Source organism: Mastigoproctus giganteus, chromosome 7, assembly GCF_048544385.1.
Source record: "Mastigoproctus giganteus isolate SK-2022 chromosome 7, ASM4854438v1, whole genome shotgun sequence".
Lineage (NCBI taxonomy): Eukaryota > Metazoa > Arthropoda > Arachnida > Uropygi > Thelyphonidae > Mastigoproctus > Mastigoproctus giganteus.
The window spans coordinates 16,606,081-16,621,553 of NC_143581.1; the positions used below are offsets into that span (position 1 = coordinate 16,606,081).

The 15,473-nt window shown below is 40.3% G+C and overlaps 1 protein-coding gene across 1 annotated transcript; it reads right to left on the reverse strand.

Annotated features, from left to right (window-relative positions):
* Nucleotides 1-2,172: 2,172 nt before the first annotated feature.
* Nucleotides 2,173-14,777, reverse strand: LOC150082581 (iroquois-class homeodomain protein IRX-6-like). Its single transcript, XM_090378698.1, has 5 exons — nucleotides 14,424-14,777; nucleotides 9,883-10,146; nucleotides 7,718-7,833; nucleotides 2,772-3,142; nucleotides 2,173-2,670 (listed from the first exon to the last, which is right to left on the reverse strand). The coding sequence occupies exons 1-5, from the start codon at nucleotides 14,463-14,465 to the stop codon at nucleotides 2,240-2,242; spliced, it is 1,224 nt and encodes a 407-aa protein (XP_090234824.1). The 5' UTR covers nucleotides 14,466-14,777; the 3' UTR covers nucleotides 2,173-2,239.
* Between the last annotated feature and the right edge of the window lie 696 nt (nucleotides 14,778-15,473).

A 15,473-nucleotide genomic window follows, 5' to 3' on the forward strand; every position in this document is an offset into this window, starting at 1 on the left:
GCAGCTAGTGAAATCAACAATAAGGGATCACGCGACATTTGCAGCTAATGAAATCACCAATAAATCTCGTGACTCGCAGCTAATGAAATAAAAAACAATAACATTCTCGTGACTCGTGCAGCTAGTAAAATCAACAATAAAGGATAGCGCACAACTTTCAGCTAGTGAAATCGACGATTAATAATCTCATGACTCGCAGCTAGTGAAATGAACAATAACAATCTCGTGACTCGTGCAGCTGGTGAAATCAACAATAAAGAATCGCGTGACACTGGCAGCTAACGAAATCAGCAAATGATCTCCTGACTCGCGGTTAATGAAATAATAAACAATAACAATCTCATGATTCGTGCAGCAAGTGAAATCAACAATAAAGGATCGCGCGCCACTTGCAGCTAGTGAAATCGACAATTAATAATCTCGTGACTAGCAGCTAGTGAACTAAACAATAGCAATCTCGTGCAGCTAGTGAAGTTAACAATAAAGAATCGCGCGACACTTGCAGGTAGTGAAATAAACAATAACAATCTCGTGACTCGTGCAGCTAGTGAAATCAACAATAACAATCTCGTGAATCGTGCAGCTAGTGAAATCAACAATAAAGGATGGCGCACCACTTGCAGCTAATGAAATCAACAATAAATAATCTCGAACTCGCAGCTACTGAAATGTTGTGACTCGTGCATGTTGTGATAGTGACATAAACAATAACAATCTCGTGTTTCGCGCAGTTACAGTTGAATCAACAATAAGGATTTAAAATTCGTTCACGTGCTTGAATATCATGTTACAGAAGCTGGTGCTGTCATCCGCTGAAATTACTTTCTTCTTTTTTTTTTTTTTTCACCATTGCTTTGGTGGCGCGACATTCTCATTGTTGTCCCGGGAGAACGGACGCGGCTAACAGATGTAAATTTCATTTTCTTCTTCTGTGTTCATAATAGCGAACAGCCGGAAAGCAAAGATCGCGAGGCAATAAACTGGTATGTGGCTTTTAATGAGTTTTTCTCTCGTTTAGCTTTCTTTTTTTTTTATAGATTTTTTTTTTTTTTTCTTAAATGTGTTTTCAACAAGTTTGGTGTTAATGTCACACTTTTGTTGTCACAACAGGAAGTTCGTTCTTTGTTGGATACTGGACAAGGGTAATTTAGGATAAAATTAGAGGAAATGTCTCACAACATTGTACATTTCCGAACAATAATAGGAGATGATAACAGCGCTCCACCCGGCCAGGGTTCTTAGCGAATTTTTCTGGCTTCGAGCGCCTGTTTAGTCATTTACGCTCTAAGTGGTTTTCGCAGAGCATGAACATGCTGCAATCGTGACAAAACATGAAGATGGGGGAAAACACACGTTCTATTTTCCCGGATGCATGCACTACAGACGTCAAAGTGGCTTGTTACGGCTAACGGGTTGCTTTCAATAGCCCTGAACCCCACCCCCCGCCACATCATTCCCAACCCCATAGTCTTTTATTTATTTTTTTATTTTTGATCTTAACTTTCAGTTGCAGCTGAATAGCATTTGAGAAAATCATGAAATCATAGATTTAATAATCCCGAATAGAAAATTTATTTTCTCAAATATGATTCATCTGCAACTAAAAATTAATTTTTATTGCAATATGTCATATGTAATATATCAAAAGCTCTATTTTTTTATTTTTAAAATTACCATTTTTTATTTTTAATCTTTAAATTGCAATTCATACTTTCTTGTGACATATATACACTGACCAGTCAAAACATTATGACCACCGACTGTCCTCTTTTTTTGCCACCAGTCCCGATTACTAAAACACTGGTATGCCCACGTTGTTTTGACTGGAGAGTATTAGAACGTATATACACTGATGAGTCAAAATATTATGACCATCTGCCTAATAGTGGATATGTCCTCCTGTTGCCACTAATCCCGATTGCTAAAACATTGGTGCCCATGTTGTTTTGACTGGTCAGTATGTTGACGCCATTATGCTGAATTGTAACACAAAAATCCACTCTCAATAAATACTGTACATGGTACAAAGTTAAGTTATTTATTTATTTATTTCAAACAATGCAATCTGAAAAAGATGGTGCTAGAAATAGGTATATAGAAAAAAAGAAAAACATCCAACGTTGGGTAGTTTTAAAATGATGGTATATACAATAAATATTTTATATGAAAATAAAAACAAAAACAAAATTAAGATACAATGAATTGGTTAAGTTCTTAAATAAGTCGTACACTTTGTGTTTCAGCTGCAATCTAATAAATTGTGCTGTTTATATCGGCACCCATAAACGTGCTTGGTTGCCAATGGTGATAAGGCCTCGGTACTTGCAAAAGATGTTAAAGAGGAGTTGAGCAACCAGGATGGGTGGCACCAAGCTGTGCGGTGGAGAGGATTACATGGAACTGCGCTTGATGGGGGGACGCTGGCAGATTGTTCACCGGACACTGCTACATCAACGATGGACCATATTCTTGGTTTGGATTCTTCATTCAAGTCATGGACCGGACTCAATTCTGATGCGGAACTCCAGTTCGTAGGGGGTTGATGGACAGTTTCCAATTCGGGGCTATCACAACGGTTGCACTGATAAAAGACATCTGGACAGTTGTCACTTTTCGCATCCGATGGCGTTCCTGTTGACTCAGATTGCGATGAAATGGACGAAAGGGAATCTAAAACGGAATTCGAACAAAATGAAACTTGTAAGTGACCCAGAAATAGCTCTAACGACACAAAAAAGGTACAACCTGAAGTCAAACATAAATTGACTCACTTTCTGATGTTTTTCCCTGGAGTTCCTTGCTTACGCAATCCTTGTCGTTTCTCTGAAACTCTTCTGGGACAGTCCCATCTTCTCCATTTCCCTCTATCTCTTTCTCTTCCTCTTCCTCAGAGTCGATATCCTCGTCGCATCTAGTCCTGGGTTCCCAAGTCATTTTATTTTCCTTTTTTAGACGTCTCCTGGCATTTGCAAACCACGTGGACACTTGAGTTAGGGTCATCCTGGTAATTACAGCTAACATAATCTTTTCGCCTTTGGTTGGGTAAGGATTTTTACGATGTTCATTCAGCCATGCTTTAAGGGTATTGGTGGTTTCTCTAGAGGTATTTTTACGACGAACTCGATTCAGATCGACTCCAATTCTATAAAATAAACCGTAAAAATCTCAAAAAATTCTTATGGATTACTGTTTCTCTGAAATTATTACATTCTACAAAATAAATTTCTATTATTATTATCGAAAACAGGAGAAGGAACGTGTTTCGCTTGAAAACAGGTCAGAAGGGCTCAATAAATTGAGTTGTGAGCGTGTCCTGCGCTCTATTTGCTATTTGCTTCACGAAAAATCGGAGTTTCCGGGAGAAAAAACTGTGGCCTCCCTTGCTTGAGACCGACTAACTGAGCCACGTTGTGGAAAAAGTCCGTGAAATTCCTGGCCATCAACGGGATTCGAACTGAGATCTCTTCCACCAGGTGTAGGGAGGACGGTGATTAGACCAAATGTGCTACCCACGAGGGCACACATGGGGTATCGTAGTCGATGACCCAACCGGGTTCCGTTCCTCTCAGAAAAAAAAAAAAAAAAAAACGAGCGGGTACGATTACAGGCGGTTCGGGACCAACACTGAACAATGGAGAATTAGAAAAACGTTGCTGGTCTGACAAATCCCGTTTCCTCTTGTTTTAAGCCGATGAGAGACCCAGAATATAGCGAAAGAAACACGAATGTTTTTAAGGTATACTGGGTCTCCTCTGGGCATTCAGCAACATTTAGATGGCACTGGTTATCTGTAAATTGTTTCTAATCAGGGCACGTCCCTTCATGGTCACAGCGTATCCATCTGCGAACGGATACGCTGTGACATTCTTCTAAGAGGATAATGTGCCATGTCACAAGAATTGTAGAGAACTTGTCCCAGGAACATGTGAACAATCTCAACCCAGTGGAGTATCTATGGGATGAGATGGAGTGAGCCCTTTGCAATTGACCCGCAACCATCGAATTTGCAACAACTGCGGAAAGCAATTTAATCAACATAGATCAGCATCATTGTGGCACGCTTTCGACACGTTCATTGCTCCAGTTTCGACGAGCTGTGCGGATAATGGGATATAAACCATTTGCTTCCTTGCTTAGAGTCCATTTAAATTGAATCTTTTTAACACAGTCCGGTTGGAAATGTTTTCGCCTGTGGCGATAGCAATCTCAAAAGACTGTTGATGACAGGACATCATAGCGTTCCGTCTTGCTGTTAGATCCACAGAGCTGTCTGTTCTGGTTGACGTAGCCCTTGGGAAGGTCTCCTTGTAATGGTTCCTGTCTCCTGAAACTGCTTCCATAGTGCCAAGACGACACTGCGAGACACATTAAGCCACCTCCGCGGTCCTGTTTCAAGTCATCCAACGACCCATCATCTCAAAGAATCATCTAAACGACAATGACTTGCATCCTGAGTACTGCAGATGTGGCTGTCCCACTGAGCAAGCCAAAAAACGAGAATGAAGTGATATGGTCGCAACCTGTGTTTTTATATAGGCATGAATAATTTGCATAATGTGTGTCTCTGTATGGTGGTAGATCGATTTCTATTGGATACTCTGAATTTGCATGCCTATTAAATCAAATATTCGCCTTTGGCGACACTGTTCGCAAAAAAAATATTCGTTAAAAACATATTGTTCTGTTAATTTTGTCGAGCAGTGTATTTACTGTCTACTCCTGAAGTAGATGGTTTGCAATTGTTGCTTATGAAGTTCTTGCAGAGGTTATCTCTTGGGACGTATTTTGTACAGGAAAATGATCCGGGTAAATCGCATGACCAAATAATTTCTACAGCTCAAGATTTAACAGACGTTTAATATTCCACTGTTAAAAGACTGAAGGTTGAAACTGAGCAAATGTTTTCAACATCTGAGAAGAAATGACCAGTACAGTGGATCATCTCTGCCCCATCGTACATCTCAATCCAAAAATCATGTGGTGAAATTGCTTTATTTCCTTAATGGTGACACACCACATATCTTCCCCTTCCAACTTATCCATTCATGTCCTCGAAATATGATAATAAATGAACAGATACTGGTGTTACTCATCACTCACAGACAGGCCATTTCACGGGTTCAAAAATGCACTCAAACCAGAAGCCAGCACCTTTCGCTAGTGACAAACAACCGTGTGGTGTTCACGAATACACCATAAATGATACGTCCCTTACGTCTCACCTAATCAACATCAGGACCTTAAAATTTTATCAAATCTGACTTGATCTTAGCGTCCCAAAAGAACACCAACGTATACAATGCAATATTATCATAATTACAGCAATAAATATAATAAAAATATCACCTGGGATTCAACAAGTGGTCAGTAAATCTAGTTGGACGTAATCAGATAATGACCACATTTATTTAATGCGTTCTTTGAGGTGCTCGCTGTTTCTTAGGATTAATATAAACGCCGTTCCCTTTTTTCGATCCTTGTAATTCTTTTAATCCCATCCTTCCGGTGGATATAATTCTCCCGTATCTTAACATGCAATCTATATAAGAAAATGATGTCTCATTTTCCAGGATATGATGACATCAGAATCCTGAAAGCCATGTGCACAGACAAGCGGAGTATCTGCAGTGGCAAGATAATTATGGATCTCATGATTTATGGTCGTATATCAAGGTCATAGGTGAAGAGATAATTATAATCACTCATCACCTGATTCGCCCTCCTCTTCTACATAATGTCTTTCCATCCACCCTGCCATAAAAAATTCAGTTAAGATACATCTACAACATTTGTTACTAATACATGTTTACTTTTAAAATTAAAAGCGCAAAATAATTAATTTCGACTTTTATATAGTAAAAACATCCTGAAATATACATTTTAGGATGTTTTCAAAATGTAAAAACCTCCTGAGAGCATCCTGAGGACATCTTGGAAACAACTTGAGAATTTTCAGGATGTAAAACGTATTTAGGATATACTGAAAGCACCCTGAGAATTTTCAGGATTTAAAACGTCCTGAGGCTATACTAAAAGCATCCTGAAAACAACCTGATAAATTTCAGGATGCAAAACGTCCTGAGGCATTCTGAAAACTTCCTGAGGATTTTCATGATATAAAGCTTTCTGATGACATACTGAAACATCCACGATGTTTTATGAGTTAAAACATTCTGAGAACATACTAAAAAAAACCTCCTGAGGACATTCTGAAAAGAATCAGAATTTTCAGGATGTAAAACGTCCTGAGGCTATACTGAAAACATCTTGAGGATTTTTCGTCATATAAAACTTCCTGAAGAATACTGAAAACATCCTGAGGATTTTCACGCTGTAAAATTTGAGGAAACTTTTTCATAATGTAAAGTTTCCTGAGGACATAACTGAAACATCTTGAGGATATTTTATGACTAAAAACATTCTGAGGTATACTGAAAACATCCTGAAGATGTTTCAGTATGTCCTCAGGAAGCTTTATGACCTAAAATATTCTGAGGACGTACTGAAAACATTCTGAGGATTTTTCGTGATGCAAAATCATCCTGAGGACATTCCTGAAAACGTTCTGAGGACGAACTGAAACCATCCTGAGGATTTTTCGTGATGTAAAATCATCCTGAGGACATTCCTGAAAACATTCTGAGGACGAACTGAAACCATCCCTAGGATTTTCGGGATGTTAACAGATCCTGAAAAAAAAAATAAATAAAATATATATGTGTTTTCTAAACTTTCTTGGAAATATTCTTGGTTTTCTAGAAATGCCAAGCTGGGTCTCATGAAATTTACTCGGGCAGTGTGTTGTAGATCACTGGAATGAATTTCTTTCCATGGTCGAGGCGGAGAGTTTGGTAAAGTTAAAGGGTATTTTATAATCACATCTGACTGACAATGATAGACATATTTTTTCTTTAACAACACTCAGATTTCTACGCAAGATCACATGTTTTAAGGGAAGAAGATTACTCCATCTTCTAACCAATCTTGGATATAAGGACATCACAGTTATTGGTGTTTCGATAGCCAAATATGGTTTTTTCCTTCTTTCTTTATCAGTTGGTAAGCTGGTGGAAATGGTACATACACCCTACCATCTGATGGAATACTGTTCCACATCTGGGGAGGCTTCTCCCCCTCCCAAAAAAATCACTCTAAAAGCATTTGACTCCATTCAAAAGAGAGAGCTCATAAAATTAATGATCTCGCACCCCCCCCCCTATCATACAGATATTCAGTTTCTCCTGTGTCGGCTCCACAGCCCTTGTAGGTAACACAGTGGATAGCGCTCCTTTTGGAACAACCCGGACCTATCTCTCCATCTCATATATTTATTATCCAACCATTCAATCAGTCAGTAAATATTGATATTTGTACGTAATGAAGTCATTTGCTCCAAAGAGTTTTGCAAGTGGCAGAACAGTTTCAATTTCGCCAGATGGCGTGAATAAAAATCATTTGAATAGACCACGTGACGAGAGACGTGTCTAGAATTCACTAATAGGTCTTTATTCTCTATTATATGTAAGATCCCATCTGCTATTGCCTGTTAATTATAGGTGTCTGCCTGTTTGCCAACTGAAAACATCCCATCAAACCCACAGGAGGGAGGTAGACATCCTCCTCCTCATAAAACAAAACCAATTTAAACCACGGTTACAAAATAAACTCTCTCTTTTTTTTTTTTTTTTTGTTTATTTACTATCCAAAGTTTACTTACCCTGATGGAAAAGTATAGTTGTTAAATGCTGAAGAATCATGGCCATAATACCAAGAATAGGGATAAACAAAATTTGTCCATCTATCAACACCATCTTTTAGGTCCACGTTGGTATTCTATCAAAGATAAAATAAACATTAAGAAACATAAAATATTCCTCTTCTATTGAACTAAGAAAAATCTCATTTAAACATTGATGCATCTGTCCTTACGAATCTCCTCAGACCACTTTCAACGTGGTACAACATTGGAGAAATGAGTTTTCCACTTCTGTCTCTCTTGCAACTCCCTACAGTTTCAACAGATCACTTCATCTTTGTTAGCAACCCCTAAACGATCTGCCAAAGGGGTCCATTAAGGAAAATATTTCGGAAGCATCCCTGTTGGAGCTTCATGTGTCAACAGGGTCATTTACTACAGCGACATAAGTCAAACCATACTTTTGGAGGAAGAACTTCCATGTCTGTTTTTACTCTAAATATAACCCTTCCGGTTAACTAAGGGGGTGGTAAGGAGAGGAACGAAAGAGGGGGGTCAACGGCTGGGCTATCGAATGACAATGTCCCCGAGAAAGTCTTTAAAAGAAGGGAATTGGTTAGGTTTACGAGGTGCTAACAGATTTGAAGAAATTGGTGAGCACTTGGTCTCCCTTTATCAATCTAAGGTATTTCTAACAAACTTCGAAGCAGTCATGGCTTCTAAGAAACTAACTAATGTACAGATTGCAACAATTTTACCATTTAGAAGAATCTTCCAAAAGGTTTCAATGAATTCCTTGAACGTCTTTATCTTTATGCTCATGTTATTGGATAATCCAAGATTTGTGGCATAATATCACAGCAACTCTCTTCAAGCATAAATGAAGCGTTTGTCTGTTATATTTACACCCTTAGCCAAAAATCTGGAAACCTTTTACAACTGGAGTCGACAAATAATTAAAGGTAAGATATGCAAATGGAAGTTGTCACATGATCACAAGGTCCATGATATCAGATAAGTATTGTACACTTCCCTGGGACTTCTGGTCGTGGGGAAGACAGGTGACCTTTCAGATTTTCAGAAAGGTGTTGTTGTTGTATCACGTTTAGCACGAGCTATAATTGAAAAAAAAACAAAGAGCACTGGTGTGTCAACAGCAGCCATCTTGAAAGAACACAATGAGTGGAAGAAGAAAGGAGAATGCAGTGTGTGGGATAGATTGGAAAGGGCAATTCTCCACCGACCACAATATCCTGAGAGGACAATGGTCAAATCTGGAGCTAGACTCCCTCAAACAGCTGGTGGAATTCATGCCACGCCATGTAGGTTTTCTTTGGTTCTCTTGATTATAAAATAATCCTGTTGACAAACTGCATGTCAAGCATACAGCCCTGATGGCTGGTTTCGGATTTCTAGGGACATCAGCAACTTAGGCTGTATTGCTACCTATTTATGTCTCTAAACTGCGGTTGATTTGCTATTATTGGAAAAAACCATGCTACCTTCGCCTGAGACCGACTAACTCAGCCACTTTATGAAGAAGACTCATAAAAATTATTTGCGTCAATGACGGGGTTCAAACTCGTGTCTTTTCTACCCATTATGGAAGACGGTGACTACAGCACGTTATCAACGAACACACAGCCCTGATCTTGCACTCTCTGATTTTCACATGTGTCTACCAATTAAAAATTTAGAGGGGCAGATTTGTTTCGTAGTCCATGGATAAAACTTCCTTCTCTATGCATCAAACTATTAAGGAAAATTCCCTAGAATTCCTATCCCCTCTTCCTCCTCCCATTAAAAAATAACTCCCATTGCGGTAAGCAGGGGAGAAGTGGGTGTTGAACACGTTAGCGAATGCCTTTGCAAGTTAATCACTTAAAAATGTTGTTGAAAAGAAAGCTGGAAAATAATTACCATCACGTGACACGCCGCCTTGCCCCCAGAGAACGGAAGCCGACGAACGCTTACCGCCCCTTGACTCTCGCGAGTGTGAGCAAAGGCAGTGACCTCATCCCCACAAGACTTAATGAGTAAAAGCAGCGCAGAGTACATTGGTAGGAGTTAGGCTTAACTGATTGAGGTTGAGCAAATGACAACTGGAAGTAAAGAAGAGCAAATGACAACTGGAAGTAAAGAAGAGCAAATGAGCGAGTGAAGATATAAAAGTTTGGGTTACTCACCGATAAACAGCACAGGGCGGGGTGGTCCTTGTTAGGGGAAAGGATTAACTGCTCGGTACCAAGGGATAATCCACAAAGAGAAGGTAAAGGATTCGGACCATATACGTTTTGTGGTGGACTTCCAGTAAGTGCTTCGTAGTGGGGAGGAGAGTTATAATGACAGGAACAGACCACGTGACCAGTGAAGGGATCTGTCATCAGAAGACGATCATCGCAGCAGCGACTCTGAAATGTTGGAACTTGGACCTGTCTGGACACCGGAAACTGGAAAAGAACATTATCCTCATTAATATTTACAAAAATTTTCTAAACAGAAAATCTTTCTTTTCTGTTTTTGCCCAATATAAATAAATAAAAAAAAAAACATTGGGGTGCACTAATATTTTGTCAGTAATCATTAAAATTTGAACAGCCAGAACCGCGCCATGGTATCTGAGAACCGGTAAATGATTGGTTTTAGGGGTCCATTTTTTATAGCAATGTTATAGCCAATTAATAAACGTTTAAGGTTCTCCCCTTCTGTGTTAGGGCCCGAGTGGGTCACATCTATCTTTTGCCCGACTCTATGGACATCGTTACCACACTCACTAGCCCAAAAAATAAGAAACCTTTATCCACCTTTTGCCCGAATTACAACCCATGCACGTCCAGGTATGGATCCCACGAGGTGTGTGTGAAGGAATCTAGCTCCAGATTTCACCATTCTCCCATCAAGGTATTTCTGGCCAGCTGTATTCTGGTCAGTAGAGAACTACAAAGCTTTTAATTGGATTCAGGTGTGAAGAAATTAAGCAGCAAGGGTGGGTGTTGGTAATCTTTGAAATGTTCCTGGAACCAATCAGATACAAACTTTGCACGGTTTGGGGATGAAGTTGGTAGGATACGACAAAAAGGTATTCATTGAAGGAAACGACCCTTTAACGGTAAGAGCGGACTCAATCCATGATACTACCTCCACCTGCTTGAGTGTTGGGCCCACATTCTGGATGGATGGCTACATGAAATTCCCGGCACACTTTGACCCTAACATTGGTGCAAAAAAGTATAAACCGAGACTCGTCAGACTACGTGATCTTTTTTCCACCGTTCCACAGTCCACGCTTTGAGTTTCCGGCACCAGTCCAGTGGACTCTCGATTTTTGAAGCAGTGGATTTACAAAATCTCCAACTCCCACCCATGGTTCATTTAAAAATGGTCTCTTTTCCTGAACTGAATTTTTCAGTCATTGACTACACACTGGACCTGGCACACAACTCCGTTTAAAGTCTTCTGTCTCTTTATTGGAATATCAAACTCCTGCCACATAATCTTCGATGGTTGCTTTCGAAGCATCAGACCCTTCAAACGTTTTCTCAGTTGTGGCTCCTAAACATGCTTCAACAATAATCTTTTTATCTTATCTTTTTATTTTAACTTAATATTTAATTGCAAAAGGTTTCTTATTATTTGGGTGAGGGTGTATACTAATTTGTCCAGACAGGAGTTGGCAAGCTGGAAATGATAATTAACTTATTATTATAAAATTGAATTACAACACCTGCATCAAACAAAGCAAACCAATTTGACAAATGGCATCTGTTCCTATCACTTTGAGACATCAGTGTCAATGTCCTCTGGGATCAGATTTCCAGTTTGATTGGCAACAGCCCATAATTTGTGTCCATCTGTACAGATCACATATGGAAATCAAATACGAATGTTCAGTTGCTGTTCAGAAGCGGATAATTGACAAGGAAATGCTTTGTTATGAGGCAAGAGTAACTTATGCAAATTACCAGCAATAGAATCTTAAATGATTCGAAATTATCCATTGCCAGTCATCCTTTCTGTCTATCCTTGATCTTTCTATTCTAAATCAAGTTATTAAACACTAGACACTACCAAGCACGATCTTCATGTGTCTGTTGTCCCTCAGAGTCGGCTATTGCGTTGGCCATTTCTTCAGGCGATGTATACAACAAGTCCCACGTGTTGGACATCCATAATGTCCGTGTAGTACAACTCAAGAGGACTCTATCCCTCTGTGGGTGCTTATAGTGAGTTTGATGAAGGCACATGCAGTTCAAGCTGGTGTCGCAGCTTGTCCTGTGTACCCTCCCTTCCCCCTGTGCGTAGCATAGTTGGTAGAATCAACTGGAGGTAAAATTCAACCTTGGGGGACATCAGCAATATAGGCAGGCGACAAACAACAAAGTTATTCACACTCCTGTAAATAATTTTGTTGTTTTGTCACCCTCCATTGGCCCAATGACTGTCCGTCCACTCTTGGAACACCTTAACTACAGCGCTCTGCGAACAGCCCACAAGATCATCCGTTTTTCGAAGTCCTCAGATCACGTCCCTTGCTCGTGTCGATCATGGACCGCATTCCACGAACCTCCAGTACCACCAGTTTTCACAGCGACACTAATATTTTGACTGGACAGTGTATTTCATTGCTATATATATTTTTTAAATTCCAATAGAACAGCAGTATATGAGTTTATATTTTCTCTGTAATTATTTCTGGCAACCGATATAACAGCGCTACAGTTAATAATGAGATCTTCAACGTCTTGGATTGGTATTGGATCGATCTCGCAATTTTGGGACCACATTCAACCCTAAAAGCGCGTAATACTTAATACTACCTAACCTGATCTCTCTGTTGTACAACCGAATAGCTATAAAACACCAGACCTTACAAGCAATGATTTGCAATCGCTTGTATGTGTCCGTTGCCCCTGGAAGTCCCCTAATATGTTCACCATTTTGTCGAGCAGCGTACACAACATGTCCCGCGTGTTGGACATTCATAGCGAGCGTGTAAGACAACCAAAGACATCTCCTTCTCCTCTGCAGATGCTTGTAGTGAGTCTGATGAGCCCACACAGTTCAAGGTGGTGTCACCTTGAAATGAGAACGGATGGAGGTTTCTGTACATTCGTTATCGATGATGATTGATCCATTTGGGTGACGTTTTTGTGACGTCACTGAATAAATGGTAAGTTGGGTCTTATGGGTTTTAAAATATTATAGAGGGAGGGAGGGAGGGAGGGAGGGAAAGATTGTAGTCTGGAGAGATAGAATATGGGAAAGATTCTTGAGCACGTGTCGGATTTTAGGGGTGCAGTTTATCCCCCCGTAGTTTCTTTTAAGGGATAATAACGATATCCTTTATAAAAGATTTGAATTTTTAAAGGATGAAATTAAATATTTCCTGAATAGATTGTCCCCTCAGGTCCCCAGGTCTTCTTTGACATGGGGATGGTAGGGCATCACGCATGTTCGAATTCCTGTGTGGTGTGATACCACAAGATAAAGTGCCTTTATCTTTTGTATACCAGTGTATATATAAAACAGAGAAAAAGAGGTGTTTGAGAGAGAGATGGGATATAACGAATATGGGATATAACGAAAAATGATGAAAGAAAGATAGAAAGAAAAAGAAAGTGGGATAGACAGACAAAGAAAAATAGTGAAAGAGTGAGAAAAAAGTGCAAATGAGTAAAAGAAATAGAAAGATAGATGGGGAGGAAGGGAGCAATGAAATAGAAAGAGAAGGAAAATGTGATTGAAAGAAAGAGAGAATTAAAAGGATTGAAAGAGAACGAGAATTAAAGAGATTGAAAGAGAAAGAGAATTAAAGAGATTGAAAGAGAGAGAGAGACAGTTAAAGAGATTGAAAGAGAATTAAAGGGATTGAAAGAGAGAGAGAGAGAGTTAAAGAGATTGAAAGAGAATTAAAGGGATTGAAAGAGAGAGAGAGAGAGTTAAAGAGATTGAAAGAGAAAGAGAATTAAAGAGATTGAAAGAGAGTTAAAGATATTGAAAGAGAAAGAGAATTAAAGGGATTGAAAGAGAGAAAGGCAACTGTAAATAAATTGAGAGATAAATACAGAGAGAAAAAGTGAATGATAGAGGTTGAAAGATAGATCGAAGAGTGAATAATGTACAAAGAGAAAGTAAAACTGGTAGAGGGGAAAAAATGAGAGAGAGAATGGAATTAAATAGAAATATAAAATTAGAGGCTGAAAGAAAGAAAAGTACGGAAAGAATTAAATTGAGAGATGGAAAGAAAAAGACAGAGAGACAATTGCAGAAGTCGAAAGAGAAAGAAGAAAGAAAAGAGCAAAGGAAGTGAAAGGACAGAAAGGAAAGGAGAAAGAGATAAGAGGAGAGAAAGAACGAAAATAAATAGAATGGGAAAGAAAATCAGATCGATTCAAAGAGAGAAAGAAAACTATAGACAAAAAGAAAATTAAACTGAGAAATATGAAGGAAGAGAGAGAGAGAGAGAGAGAGAGAGAGAATGGATTCAGCGAGGGCAGATTGATAATGAGACCTTTTATGAAAAACCGGATCTTTTTAACATTTCCTCTCCCCCCACCCCCCGTCTGGTGAACTTTGTTCCTAATAAATTGGCTAAGCATGTACGTATCTGCCAAACATTGTTGTCAATTGCTTTCAAAATGCGGCATCCCATCAGGGTCGTTCCCATGGACAGAACCCGGCAACAGCGCAGATAGAGAGAGAGATAGAAAGACGAAACAATACTCACCGGATTCTTAATGTCGCCACAGCCGATCTGTAAACACGACATCGTGCCCCGCTGCCGCCGTGACGTTTTCTGAAATCACGTGCCAAGAAGATTTCCTCCCTTCGGCTATAATCGCACGTGTCTCACTTGACGTCGTCGTCCAACAAAGCGAAGAAACCCATCGGGGATCACGCGGGCGAAAGTCGACCCTGGGAATCGACTCGAAGAGCGGATGACCCCCTCGTCGTAATTCCCACTGTCCCAGGTCAAAGTTCACGCTTGGTCCAGCCGCAACGGACGCCAAAAGAAAGGAGAGGAGGCGGGAGGTCAGTTGACCTCTGACCCGAAGTCTCACTCAGTTCGACCTTCGCCGCTCCCGTGCCGAATTCGGAGATGGTGTCGTACGGTAGCGATCTGTCATCGCCGGATGCTCGCAAGCTCTCGGATCGCACTGCCAAGAGACGAAGGTTGTGCGCGCGTGTTCTATGCTTTTCGTCTATTCGCCACGGTTGAGCTGTAGCGATGGCGTTGCTAAGGAAATCACCGGGGGTGACCTACAGGCACAAAGTGTCTAGGCCAATCACATTAATTCATAGCGGACAAAAACTCTGGCTTTGCACGCCCCGACTTGGAGGCGGGAGTCATCACCAGCGCGCATTAGGTGCTGTCATAACTATCGGCGGAACAGCGCTCCGCCTAGACGTATGATCGTAAATAGTGGCGCAGATAAGTTTACATCGTGTCTCGAGGCACCCCCACATCGCCTTCTGATGTCAACGAGGAATGCCGCGCGTCTTTGCTGGGAACAGTGGGACCAGTCGCCAACCCCCCCCCCCCGCGCTCACCCTTCAACAGAACGACATTTGAATGAATGAAAGAAGGGGACAAAGCCGTCGCTGTGCGAAGAATTATGGCGGCGCACGGGCCACAATACTGCGATCATCTGTACGACATTTGGTGCCCGAACCGGGGCAGGTGATAAAGTTTGTGGTGCCAAGAAGACTCATCTCTTTGGGCTCTTCAAGCAACTCTATCTTTCGTTCTATTGCGCTCCGAGTCATGTGATTTGTT